This window comes from Bombus vosnesenskii, unplaced genomic scaffold (assembly GCF_011952255.1).
Source record: "Bombus vosnesenskii isolate JDL3184/JDL3185 unplaced genomic scaffold, Bvos_JDL3184-5_v1.1 scf7180000015027, whole genome shotgun sequence".
Taxonomy (NCBI): domain Eukaryota; kingdom Metazoa; phylum Arthropoda; class Insecta; order Hymenoptera; family Apidae; genus Bombus; species Bombus vosnesenskii.
Window position 1 is genome coordinate 1 of NW_022883783.1, and position 13,465 is coordinate 13,465.

The 13,465-nt window shown below is 42.0% G+C and overlaps 1 protein-coding gene across 1 annotated transcript; it reads left to right on the plus strand.

The window, feature by feature from the left end:
* The first annotated feature begins 122 nt into the window (after positions 1-122).
* LOC117240867 lies at positions 123-6,117 on the plus strand. Its single transcript, XM_033506883.1, has 4 exons — positions 123-390; positions 1,360-1,656; positions 1,875-3,451; positions 6,031-6,117. Exons 1-4 carry the CDS (start codon positions 123-125, stop codon positions 6,115-6,117), a joined length of 2,229 nt encoding a protein of 742 aa, XP_033362774.1.
* The last annotated feature ends 7,348 nt before the right edge of the window (positions 6,118-13,465 follow it).

Below are 13,465 nucleotides of genomic sequence, written 5' to 3' on the forward strand. Positions count from 1 at the left end.
GTCGCAAAAGGCACACAGCAGACCACAGATCGGAAACACCACGAACAGCCGCGTCTGCAAGTCCACCGCCCAGTGACAAACGAACACACAACCAATGACGCCGACGATCGACGACTCCGTTCATGACCGAACATGTCAAACCAATAGCATCCGAATTACTGTCCAATCATCTAGTCATCACAGCGCAAATTAATATTTTGAATGATAAACAGCAACCAATCCGTTGTCGAGCGTTGCTCGACACCGGATCCAGTATGAACTTCATTACCGAGGAATTAGCAAAATCGTTAAGGATACGGCAAAAAAAATGTTCGGTCCCGATCGGAGCTCTAGATACCTTGACAACGACCTCTAAGCGACACATCACGGCCACGATCACTTCCACTGACGGTACATACACGCGGACATTAACGTTCCTTATCATTCCAATCATATCAACCTTAATTCCCAGCGAACCCATCGATCGTTCGCCACTTGAGATACCAAAAAATCTCAAATTGGCCGATCCACGATTTCATTTACCAGCTCCGATAGATGTACTATTAAGCTCAGGTTCAACACTCGCGTCGATGTGTGTGGGACAAGTCAACCTCACGCAGCCAGACGAGCCTGGACTGCGTCTGCAAAAGACGCGATTCGGATGGGTAATCGGGGGGAGGCCAACTTCCCAAACCGCTACAAACATATTTCACACATCCACGACGACTTTACAAGCAGACCTCGCGCGGTTTTGGGAAATCGATGAAGGACCCTCAATCAAACATATCTCAGAGGCAGATCGACGATGCGAAGAACACTTCCAAGCCCACACCCGACGCACCAGCGAAGGACGATACATCGTCGCTCTACCTTTCAACGATCAGCTTCAGTCACTCGGATCCTCTAAAACGCTGGCGAGTAAACGACTCGCCTCACTCAATCGCCGATTCCAGCGCGACAAACGCTTCGAATCAGAATATCGAACGGTAATATAGGAATACCTGGCGTTGGGACACATGACGAAGGTCAATGACAACCACTCCGACGACAACGGATACTATTTACCCCATCATGGCGTGACCAAAGCATCGAGTCAAACCACCAAACTCCGTGTAGTTTTCGACGGATCGGCACCAAGCACTACCGGAACCTCCTTAAACGATACACTTCACACAGGACCCAAGTTACAGGAAGATTTATTTTATATATTAATTAGATTCCGCGCTCATCAATACGTACTCACCGGCGACATCGAGAAAATGTATCGGCAATTCCTCGTACGACCAGAGGATCGGAAATATCAAAGGATATTATGGCGCAGCGCGAGTGGAGAAACAGAAACATATGAGCTTAACACTGTAACGTTCGGTTTATCCGCAGCCCCGTATCTAGCTATTCGGTGCCTCAAGCAACTGGCAGAGGACGAAGGACATCGATTTCCACGTGCAGCACAGGTACTGCAGCGGGATTTCTACGTCGACGACGCTCTCACCGGAGCTGAAACGAAGGACGAAGCCCTCACGCTCAGAACAGAACTCACCAATTTACTTCAACTGGCCGGCTTAAACATACGAAAATGGGCGTCAAACGATAATGACTTATTACACGGACTCTCCTTAGAAGAAACAAATCACCAACATTTTTTGGGGGACTCGCAAACCTTGAAGACGCTGGGAGGTTATGGAATTCATCCGACGACTCTATTCTTTACTCGGTCGAAGTCAAACCCACGCCGTCTCGAGTCACGAAACGAATCATCAGCTCGGAGATTGCAAAAATTTACGATCCGCTCGGTCTGCTCGCACCGGTGATTGTTCGGGCCAAGATGCTACTTCAACGAATATAGTCGTCGAAAATCGATTGGGATGAATCACTTCCGATCGAGTTACATACAGAGTGGGAAAGGTACTATGCCCAATTACCCTTATTAAACAACGTCAGGTTCCCACGCAAGGCAATAATCGAGTCCGCAATGGAAATTGAACTGCATGGTTTCTGCGATGCCAGCGAAAAGGCTTACGGAGCCTGTATTTATCTTCGAACCCTTAACACCAACGGCCGTGTTTGGACCCAACTTTTAACCGCAAAATCGAAAGTCGCCCCACTCAAGTGCCAGACCATTCCTCGGCTCGAGCTAAGCGGAGCACTCCTTCTTACGTCCCTGATGTCGACAATACAACAAGCCCTATCACACAAAATTACTCGAACTATCTATTGGACCGATTCCACTATCGTCCTCCATTGGCTCAATACATCACCTCACACCCTTAAAACATTCGTCGCTACCAGAGTCTCCGAAATTCAAACAAAAACCAGCATCCGCGATTGGCGCCACGTTCCTACCGACGACAATCCCGCGGACTTAATATCACGCGGCCAAACACCCGAAGAGTTTCTGCGCCCAACCATCTGGCAGCACGGTCCTGCATGGCTCTACCAGTCGGAAGGCTATTGGCCGACATGGGCTCTAACACCGCAAATTGAAGTACCGGAGCAGAAGGGGGCGATTTGTCTGTCCACAAACCCCCCCGATTACTGTTTGCTGCAAAGGTATTCATCCTGGCCCAAGTTGATACGAATCATAGCTCGTTGCCTCCGTTGGAAACAGAAAAGGAACCGAGCGGCACCCCTAACCGTTACCGAATTACGCACAACGCACAATAAATTGATAAAATTGTTGCAAAACATCCATTTCTCCGAGGAAATTCGCACACTCCAAAAAGATCGGAACGCGGCGATAAAGGGTAAGCTCACGCGACTCAATCCGTTCATAGACAAGGAAGGAATATTGCGAGTCGGTGGTCGACTCAGTCATTCGTCGATGACCTTCGCCCAGAAACATCCCATAGTATTACCTAAGTCATCCGTTACAACACGCATCATAGACCACGAGCACAAGATCCACATGCATTCCGGAACGCAGGCTACGTTATACGCAGTAAGACAAAGATACTGGCTCGTTGACGGTCGAAGTCAAGTATGGCGGGCGATCAAAGGCTGCGTCCGCTGCTGCCGCGCTCAACCACCGCCGGTAGAATACGTGATGGGTAATCTGCCGGAGGCGCGAGTAACGGAATCTCGCCCATTTACAAACGTCGGCGTCGATTACTGCGGGCCGTTCCACATCAAGGAAAAACGAGATCGTAACCGTCGTCAGATAAAAGTATACGTAGCCATTTTCGTATGCCTAGCAATTAAAGCGGTACACATCGAGCTCGTTGACGATCTAACTAGCGAAGCCTTCATCGCCGCTCTTCGCAGATTTATCGCTCGACGAGGCTATTGCTCCACCATCCATTCTGATAACGGCACCAACTTCAGAGGAGCAAGCAACGAATTACGAGAGCTTCACGATTTATTACAATCGGACGATCACAAGGAAAAAGTAACCGCATTTTTAGCCGACAAACAAATCGAATGGCGCTTCATCCCCCCTCATTCGCCGCATTTCGGTGGGCTATGGGAAGCAGCGGTGAAGTCATTTAAACGCCACCTCAGGCGTGTAGCCGGCAACGAGTTACTCACCTCTGAACAATTGAATACTCTTATCATAGAAATAGAAGCAGTCCTCAATTCCCGCCCGCTAACTCCTATCTCCACCGATCCAAATGATCTCCTAGTCCTCACTCCCGGACATTTTCTCATTGGCGATTCACTAATGTGCTTACGTGATCGAGATTTCAGAGACATTCCATCGAACCGACTCTCCAGATGGCAGCATGTCCAACAGCTTAAACAGCATTTTTGGAACCGCTGGCATAAGGAGTATTTGAACGAGTTAACCAACCGCAATAAGTGGAGCAAGGGTGGACACGGCATCCAAAAAGGCACAATCGTCATCCTCAGAGAGGACAACGTTCCCTCCATGCATTGGCCTCTGGGCCGAGTTATCAAGGTTCATCCAGGCGCCGATGGTGTCATCCGGACAGCTACAGTTCAGACGGCAAAGAGCGTTTTGGATCGGGCCGTCAAAAGGCTTGTCCCACTGCCAATTCAACCCGATCTCGAGAAACCCGAACAACTAGCCACCGAGACGAACTAAGATGGGAACTTCAACCACATCTCGCTAATTTGATCGGTACCCTCTCAACGGGGGGAGGATGTTACGCCATGCGGCTTGCCATAGATCATATTCTTCACTGTCGGTCACGGCACTATAATGTCGCAGACGGATCGTCGCGGCTGCCCGGCAAAATAAACATTGTAGTGGCAAGCGCATGGTTCATTAAGCAGAGCGACCTCCAGAAACGTCGATTCGTGGCCGTTATTTGATCTGGCGTAAAAGAAGGTGGCGTGATCCGAAGGTAGTGGGGGTCGCCTTCCAGAAAGAATCAGAACGTTTCGAGAAGCCAAACAGTCTACACATCTTTTGTATCGCGCATTCCATAGTCACATTTCTTTTGTTATTCCATTTATATTTTATAGTTAATAAGTTGTGCAATAAACATTAATTTAGTTGTGTTGATTCTGTGAGATTTCATTGAACTACCCTTATTATCATAATCGAAATAAGGGAATCGATCAGTTCGTGGCGTCGATAGTTCAATCGTAACGAGAACTTACAACTCTCGTTGACGTGATATCTCGCGATCGCGTCTCTCCGCGAATGATCGAAACATTCTTTTTTTTATTTTATTTTACTTTTTTATTCTTTTTTTATTATGTACCTTGCAATTCGTACAGTTGAGCATTAAATTTAGTATTGTAGGACTTGTGTGAATGGGAAGGAGCGATAAGAGAGCGTTGACAAGTTTTTAAGCTTTCATTAGTTTTTATTCACCTACAGTCTTGACTAAGAATATACAATTCAGTACTAATATATATAGAAAAATACAAATATCCACATAAAACTGTACATACAATCATACATACGAAACCATACATACAAAACCAGACATACAAAACCATACTTGACTAAGAATATACAATTCAGTAGTAATATGTATAAAAAAATACAAATATTCACATAAAACCGTACATACAACCATACATACAAGAATTATTATACTTAGAAAAAAAGAGTCTGGCAATAGTAGCGATTATTCGGGATCGAGGTATCCCAACTCCAGCCAGTATGCTGCCATATCTCTTGCGGATTCTCCCGGCTCTCGGTCCAGCAGCAACCTTGCAGTTATTGATTCTCCTGGAGAAGGATCGATGTTGACTAGGCTCCCTGTCCGTCTCAACATGGTGAATTGGGCCACTCGATGTCTCTTCCCTTGGATCGGTTGTTCTCGTACACCTGGCAGGACGATTTTTCTAGCCCACGGTGCCATTTTTGCCAATTTACGGGGCAGCAGCCGTATTGAATCGAGACATTGCTCGCTTTCTAACCCCCAATCGATTAGAAAGACGATGTAGCCAGTCATGGTCCTTTGTAAAAGGATGGCTCTTTCCCAAGCGCTAGATTCCTTAAAATCTACTAGCACGGCGACTAGCATGCCTGTTCTTAAACTTTTCGCTTTCGGCAAGTACTCCACGGGATGTTCCATCATCTTCAAATTGAGTGTTTGGGTTATCTTCGGCCATCCAGCCAAACGAACCCACATGGTGGTAAGTGATTCGACTCGAACCACCCGGACGGGAACTCCTTCTCGGAACCGATCGTTTGTCTTTTGTCAAATCTCCATGGTTTACAAGTTTTCGAAAAAATTTCGAATGTTAAATGTTGGACTATACTGATCTGTCTAGTTTACGTGTCTAGGTCGGATGATGCTGGCTCCGCCGGGAATCGAACACACCTTTATATACTAGCAGCACCGACCTTGGAGAGAACCCCCTTTATATGTCAGCAGCACCGACCTTGGAGAGGTCTCGCTTTATATATCAGCTGCACCGACCTTGGAGAGGACCCCTTTAAATATCAGCAGCACAGACCTTGGAGAGGACGATAAAATATACATGTTTCCTCTAATATTTTTCTATAATACTTAATAGGTAATGCAAATGTCTACCCTTTTGTCTTTTACCGGGATTTTACGTTTTTAAATATATTCTCGCAGATAAATTTGCATAAAAATCTGTAAGTCTAATTATAAAATATTATTGTAGGAATTATCAAAAAATGTGGACTACGGGGTCCCAGGGGGATGTAAACCTGGAATCTGTAACTGGACTACTACACTAAGGCAACGGTAGTACGGATATTCACAGCTTATTCTTCATCACAACCATTTCGATGACAGGTGACCTTCGTTTCGTTGTTCGGGGTTAGTATCAATGTATTACGAATATGAGGAGGAAGAGTTCCTTTCTCTTTTTTCTTTTTTTTTTGTTTTTTCTATGTTGTTTTCATAGGTAGGCTTTGTTTTATTGTTCACATTTTTTGTATCTTGTTTTCATAGGTAGGCTTTTTTTCTTTTTTTACTTTTTTTTACTTTTTCTTTATTTTATTTTTATTTTTATTATTCACATCTCGGGAGAGACCTAAGACGTAGAAGCTGCGTCGCCCAAGTACGGATTCTCACACACATCACATTTTACTTCCGATCCTGAACACACTTATGTCAAAATCCAGGAGGGTGTCGCGTAAAATTAAGATAAAAATAAGAAACTTGTCAATTTCCGAACAGGAGATCGAGTTCTTTTTATCTTTTCTCAATTTGTACAATATTATTTTCGGTTCGCGATGATACACTTTCGATACTTGGGTTAGTTAAGAATTTTTTAGACTGACTGGATGATTTTGAAGGGAGCATTTATATTCTTTTATTCGTTGGAGTGGGAGAAGGCTTTGCTTGTACTTATCATATATTTCGGAGAACGGCTGGAGTGACCGAATACCACGCAGGAGGCTGAGAACGGGTGCTGACCGGACGGTCACACGTGATAAGGCGCTCGGAATTTTGGTTCATCATATGGCTGCTCGAATTTCACCTGTGACATTCCCCCCTTCTTCGATTGAACTTGGTCCCTCAAGTTTTCTTCAGAAAACTTTTGTGGAATCGGACTCGACGTAGTTTGAAAATTACACCTGATTCCTCCTCTTCATCTAAGTGGTATGTGTTGGTTGGAATATAGATGTTGGATGATGCGGCCAGGGTGAGTGGTACTGGTGGGGCTGTCACATTGTGGCTGTTGATTACGGTTTCATTTCGGCAGCAAAATAGATTGATACATAATTTGTTCTGTATACATTTCCTGATGCATTTGAATAGCCCTATTTTGTTTAATCCATATATACCTAGTATGCCTAATGCTATGTACCCTAATATTTGGAGCATGGTTAGTCCCCAATATTGTATATTTTTGATTCTATGTTCGAAATGAAGAGCTTCTATCTCGTCGCCTATTTTATCGATCGTTGTTTTATAGGCTTGTAAATTATCTATTATTTTCGGTGATCGCTCGAGTTTATCTAATAGATGAGTGAAACTATCGTTTGTTTTGAGCGCTAGGGTTTTTGTTTTGATTTCGTATATGACTTCGTTTTTTGTTTCGCCTATACGCATGTGTTCGTCTTTGTACAATATATCGCAAGAAGTGTTAGCTCTTATGATGGAAGGCTTGTCAAGTTTTTGTAAGGTATGTTTCGTTTGGCAAATTGTGTCTATTTCTATCGGATTTGCTGGTATCGCAATGTAGCAGTTGCTAACTTTGAGCGGTATAAAGCTAATGTCTTCAATCTTAAGTACAGTTATTTGACAATGTTCAATGTGTGGTTTGAAATTTATTATTTCGCTGCGACAATCGGTTCTCGAGTTTCTGTCATGGATTGGTAGTGTTTGTTTGCATATTGTGGTTCCGTCTCGATTCTTACAAAGTTTGTTGAAGTACTCGATATCAGCGTTTATAAATGAAAGACCTGAGGATAAATATATCTGATATTCGCCTACTGGAGCCAAAAATACTCCATTTCTTTTAATCGGGATAGGATATACCTGTAATATGTTCCATTCTGTGTTAGAGACTAAAGGTACTATGATTTTGAAAAATATTTTGTCATCTATTGTGAAGATTTTAAGATCACTGATGTCGTGTATGAATTGAAAATGTTCGGTTTTGGCAGAAATCGCGGTGTTGTACATCTGGCTACCTATTGCCTTGGCGTAATTTTCTATGAATTTATCGGGGTCGAGTATTTGTGGGTTAATTATTCCTTGTTTGCCTAATATCATGACGTTAAGTATTTCATCTAATTGGAAGTGTAAAGTTTGCATCGCGGTGTCGACTTTCATGATCATCTTAAGCATAGATCTATCGATATTTGCCTGCTGTTGTAATTTTAATATATCACTATATGATCTCTCTAAGTGGTTTAGGTTTTCTGAGTTTACAATTTTTCTAATAAGTGCTGTTTGATTAGCTATTATGGTCTTGATTTTATTATTATCATCGAATAGTTTGTCCATATTTTTGTTTATGAGCGTAAGATCATCATCGTCGAGAGTTCCGAACAGACTTTTCGATACGGAACCTATGATGTTAAGCAGACCTCGTGTGCTCCGGGTATGTGTTAACGCTTTCAAGTGTTTTGCGAGTTGTTTTAGGTTATTGATGCGATTTTGTAATCCGCCTAACTCTTCGACGTATTGTTTGCTGATTGCACGTGAGTCTATTGTTAATTTATATGATTCTATTGCGCTTATCTGCTCGTATATATCGCTAGTGTCTAATCCTACTATTACATTGGCAGTATCGCTGTACAAATATCCTTTTCCTATGTTTTCTACGAATACAGAGTTTCCTTCTAATGGCGTAATATTTATTTGCGCGGATACTATTCCGGCAAAGAGGAGTGTCGACCTGGAAAGTAAGGTTTTAAACGATTACCGTGTATCTTTTTGTCTTGAATCAGATAGTAAGGAGTACATACTTTATTAATCGTGTATGGTCCTAACCATTCCACATCAAGTTTATGCCTTTTATGATCGTTATGTATTAAAACGGAGTCTCCTTCTTTGAAAACTGATTGAGGTTTTATAATTTTACGACTTTGATCGCGCTGATATCGCTGTTTACTTTTGATCAACGTTTCGCGAGCGTGTCGGAGTCTAGACTCCCATTCCTTTTTGCGGAACGTGACTTCGTCCTACGTATGTGCGTTGGGGATTCTTAGATATTGTGGAGGGAAGACTGGCTTGGTGTCCGAGTGTGAGTTCGAATGGCGTGTAACCAGTGGAGTCGTATATCATTGTGTTATATGCAAGGCATACATAGTTAAGTTGATCGTCCCATTCTTCATCCGAATTTCGCTGTATCGATTTTAACATGTCCGTTATTACTGCGTGTGTCCGTTCTAACGATCCGTTACTTTGTGGGTGGAAGGATGTCGTTTTGATATGTTTGATTTTGAACGCGTCTTCGTACTGTTGCATTAAACTAGATATAAAATTCTGTCCGCGGTCAGTTAATATCTTTTTTGGAGCGGAAAAGATGTAAATGTAATGATTCAAGAGTGCGTTCCAAATTGTTTCCGTTTGCTGAGTTTTTAGTGGTACGAGTATTAAGTATTTTGTCAATTCGTCATGTATGGATAGAATGTACTGATTGCCTTTTTTTCGTCTTTTTCAGTGGGCCTAATAAGTCCATAGCAATTTTATCGTTTGGTTCGAGGGGTGTGTCGGTGATACAAGGTTCTTCGCGCGGTCTGATACGTGTGGTTTTAGATGTTTGGCAGGTGTCGCATGATTCTTTTGTATACCGGGATGTCCTACTAAATCGTGATTTTCTTTTAATAGTTCGTCTATTTCTTCGTCACTATATGTTTGGATTGGTTCCCATGCAAAATTTAATTCTTTTACGGTGTCGTTCGGGAATAATAAAATTCGTTTGATCGCGTTCTTCTCGGTCTCTGTGAAACTGTTGTCGCCTATACCTATCTCCTCGTTTGTATGAATAATTTCGTTTAATTTAGTTAACCATTCGATTCTGTCGTAATTTCCTAGCTCTGTTTTAGATAATTGATAGAAAGATCTACGGTTCGGAGTCATTTTGAGAATTTTGGCTAACGCGTCGGTAGATTTTTCCCAACCGTGATACTTTTTATCGAGTTCTATGTTCAAATTTTCGCGTTGTCTGGTATTGTTGTTCTCTCACGGAATCTTGGGTGGCTACGTTTCGTCGTAGGGCGTCGTACAGGTGTCCGTATTCGTTTATCGGTATATTGCGGATGGCCATTGCGGCTTTACCCGTGATTTTCCCGATTTTGATCATTTTTAGTAATAGCGTGGTTCGCTACACATGGCTCGCAATTCACGTACTTCGCGTATGAATTCTTCTACACCGATATCGTCTTCTCCGTTTAATTGTGGAATACATGCTATCCCGTCTTTAGCCCGTAAGCTCGGAGGGGCGAATTGCAGTAGACGGTCTTCGTAAGAGGGGTAATTGTCTGCTTCTGTTCGAATTGGAACGCACGGTGGGGAAGTACTATCTCTCGCGGCAACAGATTCGTCCATAATAATAAGGGAGCCTAGTTCCGTAGTAGCGTCACGTCCGATTTTTATTTTTGAGATATTTTTGCATAATAGTTCTATTTCCGCTGCACGCTTCTTATTTTCACTGTCGGTTGTCCGTTGTGTCTCTTCTATACGTTGCGCAAGTTCAATTTGTTTTTGTATCGCGTCGAGTATGGCACGAATCGAGTTGTCCGTACCTCCGTTTGTAGAAACGGTTTCAATAGTTTCGATTTTGTCTTTTCGTGATGTGGACATGATTCTAATTGAGCTTAATGATTCTGAACTATTGTTGCTATTTGGACTCGAAACGCTTGAGAAACTTGGTTTTCCCACGCGGTAACGTAAAAATGAATGAAGACTTTTCAGCTTACCGTTGTAGCTATGAACGTTGAGGAGTCTCTGGGATGTTTCCTCTCTGGTTGGTTCTAGATTCCGAATCTTATTCGTAGGCTTGCTCTGCGCTGAACGTAGTCCTCTCGTCTGGTTTCACTGTAGCGGAACGTTGAAAGTTGCTGCAGGGCTTCGTACTGGCGAAGATTCGCAGTGGTCCGCTGATTCTTCGATATTCAATGATGCGCGTGCGCCGAAATCGTAATTTCGTTTACACTGAGGCGAATAGATCCGGGCAGGATCGCCAAAAATGTCGCGAGAAATAAAAATAAAAATAAAAATAAGAAACTTGTCAATTTCTGAACAAGAGATCGAGTTCTAATTATTTTTACTCAATTTGTACAATATTATTGTGTCTAGGTCAGATGATGCTGGCTCCGCCGGGAATCGAACCCATCTTTATATGCTAGCAGCACCGACCTTGGAGAGGACCCCCTTTATATATCAGCAGCACCGACCTTGGAAAGGTACACGGTCACCGTTTAAGCTAAACGCACGTTTTCGTTTGTCTTGTTTCACACTTTTCTTGTCCTCGCAATATTCAATAACAGTGTTAACAATATATACAGGCAAAATATATAGTCTATTTTTGATACACAAGTGTCAGATATCTATTATTGCTTTCCGTTAAAATAAATATATCATTATTAGATGCTCTTTTTAACATTCCGATCCGCATCCTTACAATATTTTACAATTTTTAACCTAAAAATGTCGCTAGAAAATAGAAAACGAAGAACAATTTGAATAGCACTAGCTCGCTTGAATGTGAAAATTGTGACATGGGTGTATGTGCTTTGTCCTGCTTTAAAATATATCACACTCAATTGCATTATTAATTATTACAGTAAATTATTAAAGTTCACGTGTATGTATCGTACCTTTAAGAAAGATTAACATTTAATTATCCAATGTGCTTGCGTAGAGAACAGCATTATCCGCCACATATTGCGGTGCAGTATCGTTTATGCGTAGTTCGCGTCAAACCCTGCCCTACGAAGGAACATCCTCGCACAAAATTCAATCGTACGTAAGACGTTAAACCGATCCTTTGCAAGTTTTCTTCAAAGATATACGCTATACGAGTTGTTTGATTGATATCCGAAAAGTTTCTTTCCGTTTATGAGGAAATAATAGACGCACAATGTTATTTGCTTTATATCGTTTTGTCGCATTACGTACGATCCGTTTTGTTCTATTGAGATAAACACCGAGACATTTCACAGACTTGGTTTCACGTTTGTACAGAGGTGCATTATTGTAAAAAACACGTTTGCGAAAAGGGACATTTTTCGGACAACCTAATATATTTCATACGATGCTGTTGCCAAGAAATATTTATTAACGAAATGCTAAAAATTGTTAGTTGCAAACAAATACTAGGGGAAATTGTTTTATCCGCGTTTACACGCAGAAGAATTTTACTGCTCAATAATATTGCATTAAAGTGAGAATACGAAATATATGTAGGAATGTTTATTATAAATTAACGGAAAAGAGAGTGTGATAAACACAATATTGCAACACTCTCACAAAATTGAATATAATATCGCACTTCACGAATTCGCTTAACACTATTTCTACGTCACAGCAACACGATGAACTTCTCTCTATCACGATTAATTCAACTCTGGCTGCATTGCCACGCTCACTTTTCCTTTAACAAACCTTCGTGACGCTCACAACACTCCTTGACAACATTAACATATCTTAACAACGTTTATAAACAATCAGCCACGTTTTTCGCCAACGTCACACCATCCCGCAACTTCGGCCATTCTGACAAACACATCTGCCCTCAGATGTACCCAATATTACTAATCACACTTGCACTCCTGATTTCTTTACTATTCCGCAACAACTATTAACCTCAGTGAAAAACGATTATCCTTCGTTGTCTTCAAAATCGTCACCTTCTTCCTGAGCTTTGCAAACTCGATCACCCAAACCGCTTCGGCCTTCCTGTACTAATAACTCTTCTACTATATTCCGACTAAACGCGTCCACATGACGCATCGCGGTACCTGGTCTATGATCGATTTTATAATCTAATTGTTGAATCTTTCTTTTAATACTTTCTATCGTTTCTGCAGCTTTTTGCAACTGCTCCTTCGAAGTATTTGTACTGTGTTCAAATTGCTTTTTCATATCTTCTGTCAACGTGTTCTTTTTCTCCAAATCTTTCGTCGCACGTTCTATTTCTGTTCGCAAACTTTTCTCCGATTCTTTATGAACCACGCTTTCTTATTGATTTTCTTTCAATTTTGATTGCAATTCAGTTTTTTGATTTATACATTGCTCCATAATTCTTTTCTCTTGCAGCTCATTGTCAAGATTATTTCTACTTCCCTCCCAATTTTTATTGCGACTCTGTATGTCTTCGGTTTGCTGCGTTGCTTGAGCAGTAGCATTTGAGACTTCATTGCGTAGACGTGTCATTTCTTCTTCTGTTTCGAATGATTTTATGCTAACACGTTCTAGCTGACCGATACGTTCTCTTTCTTCCAGCAACAGCTTTTTGATATCCTTGATCTTATTTTCATTTACAGTATTTATCACAAATTGCGCTCTTCTTTCTTTCTGAATATTATCCTTGTTAACCAATTCTTCCTCGGAACGAAACAGGAGATCTTCACACTTCCAGATTGCCTGCATTTCCTGTTGTCCTCAGGTCTAAGCTGTCTCACAGACGACTC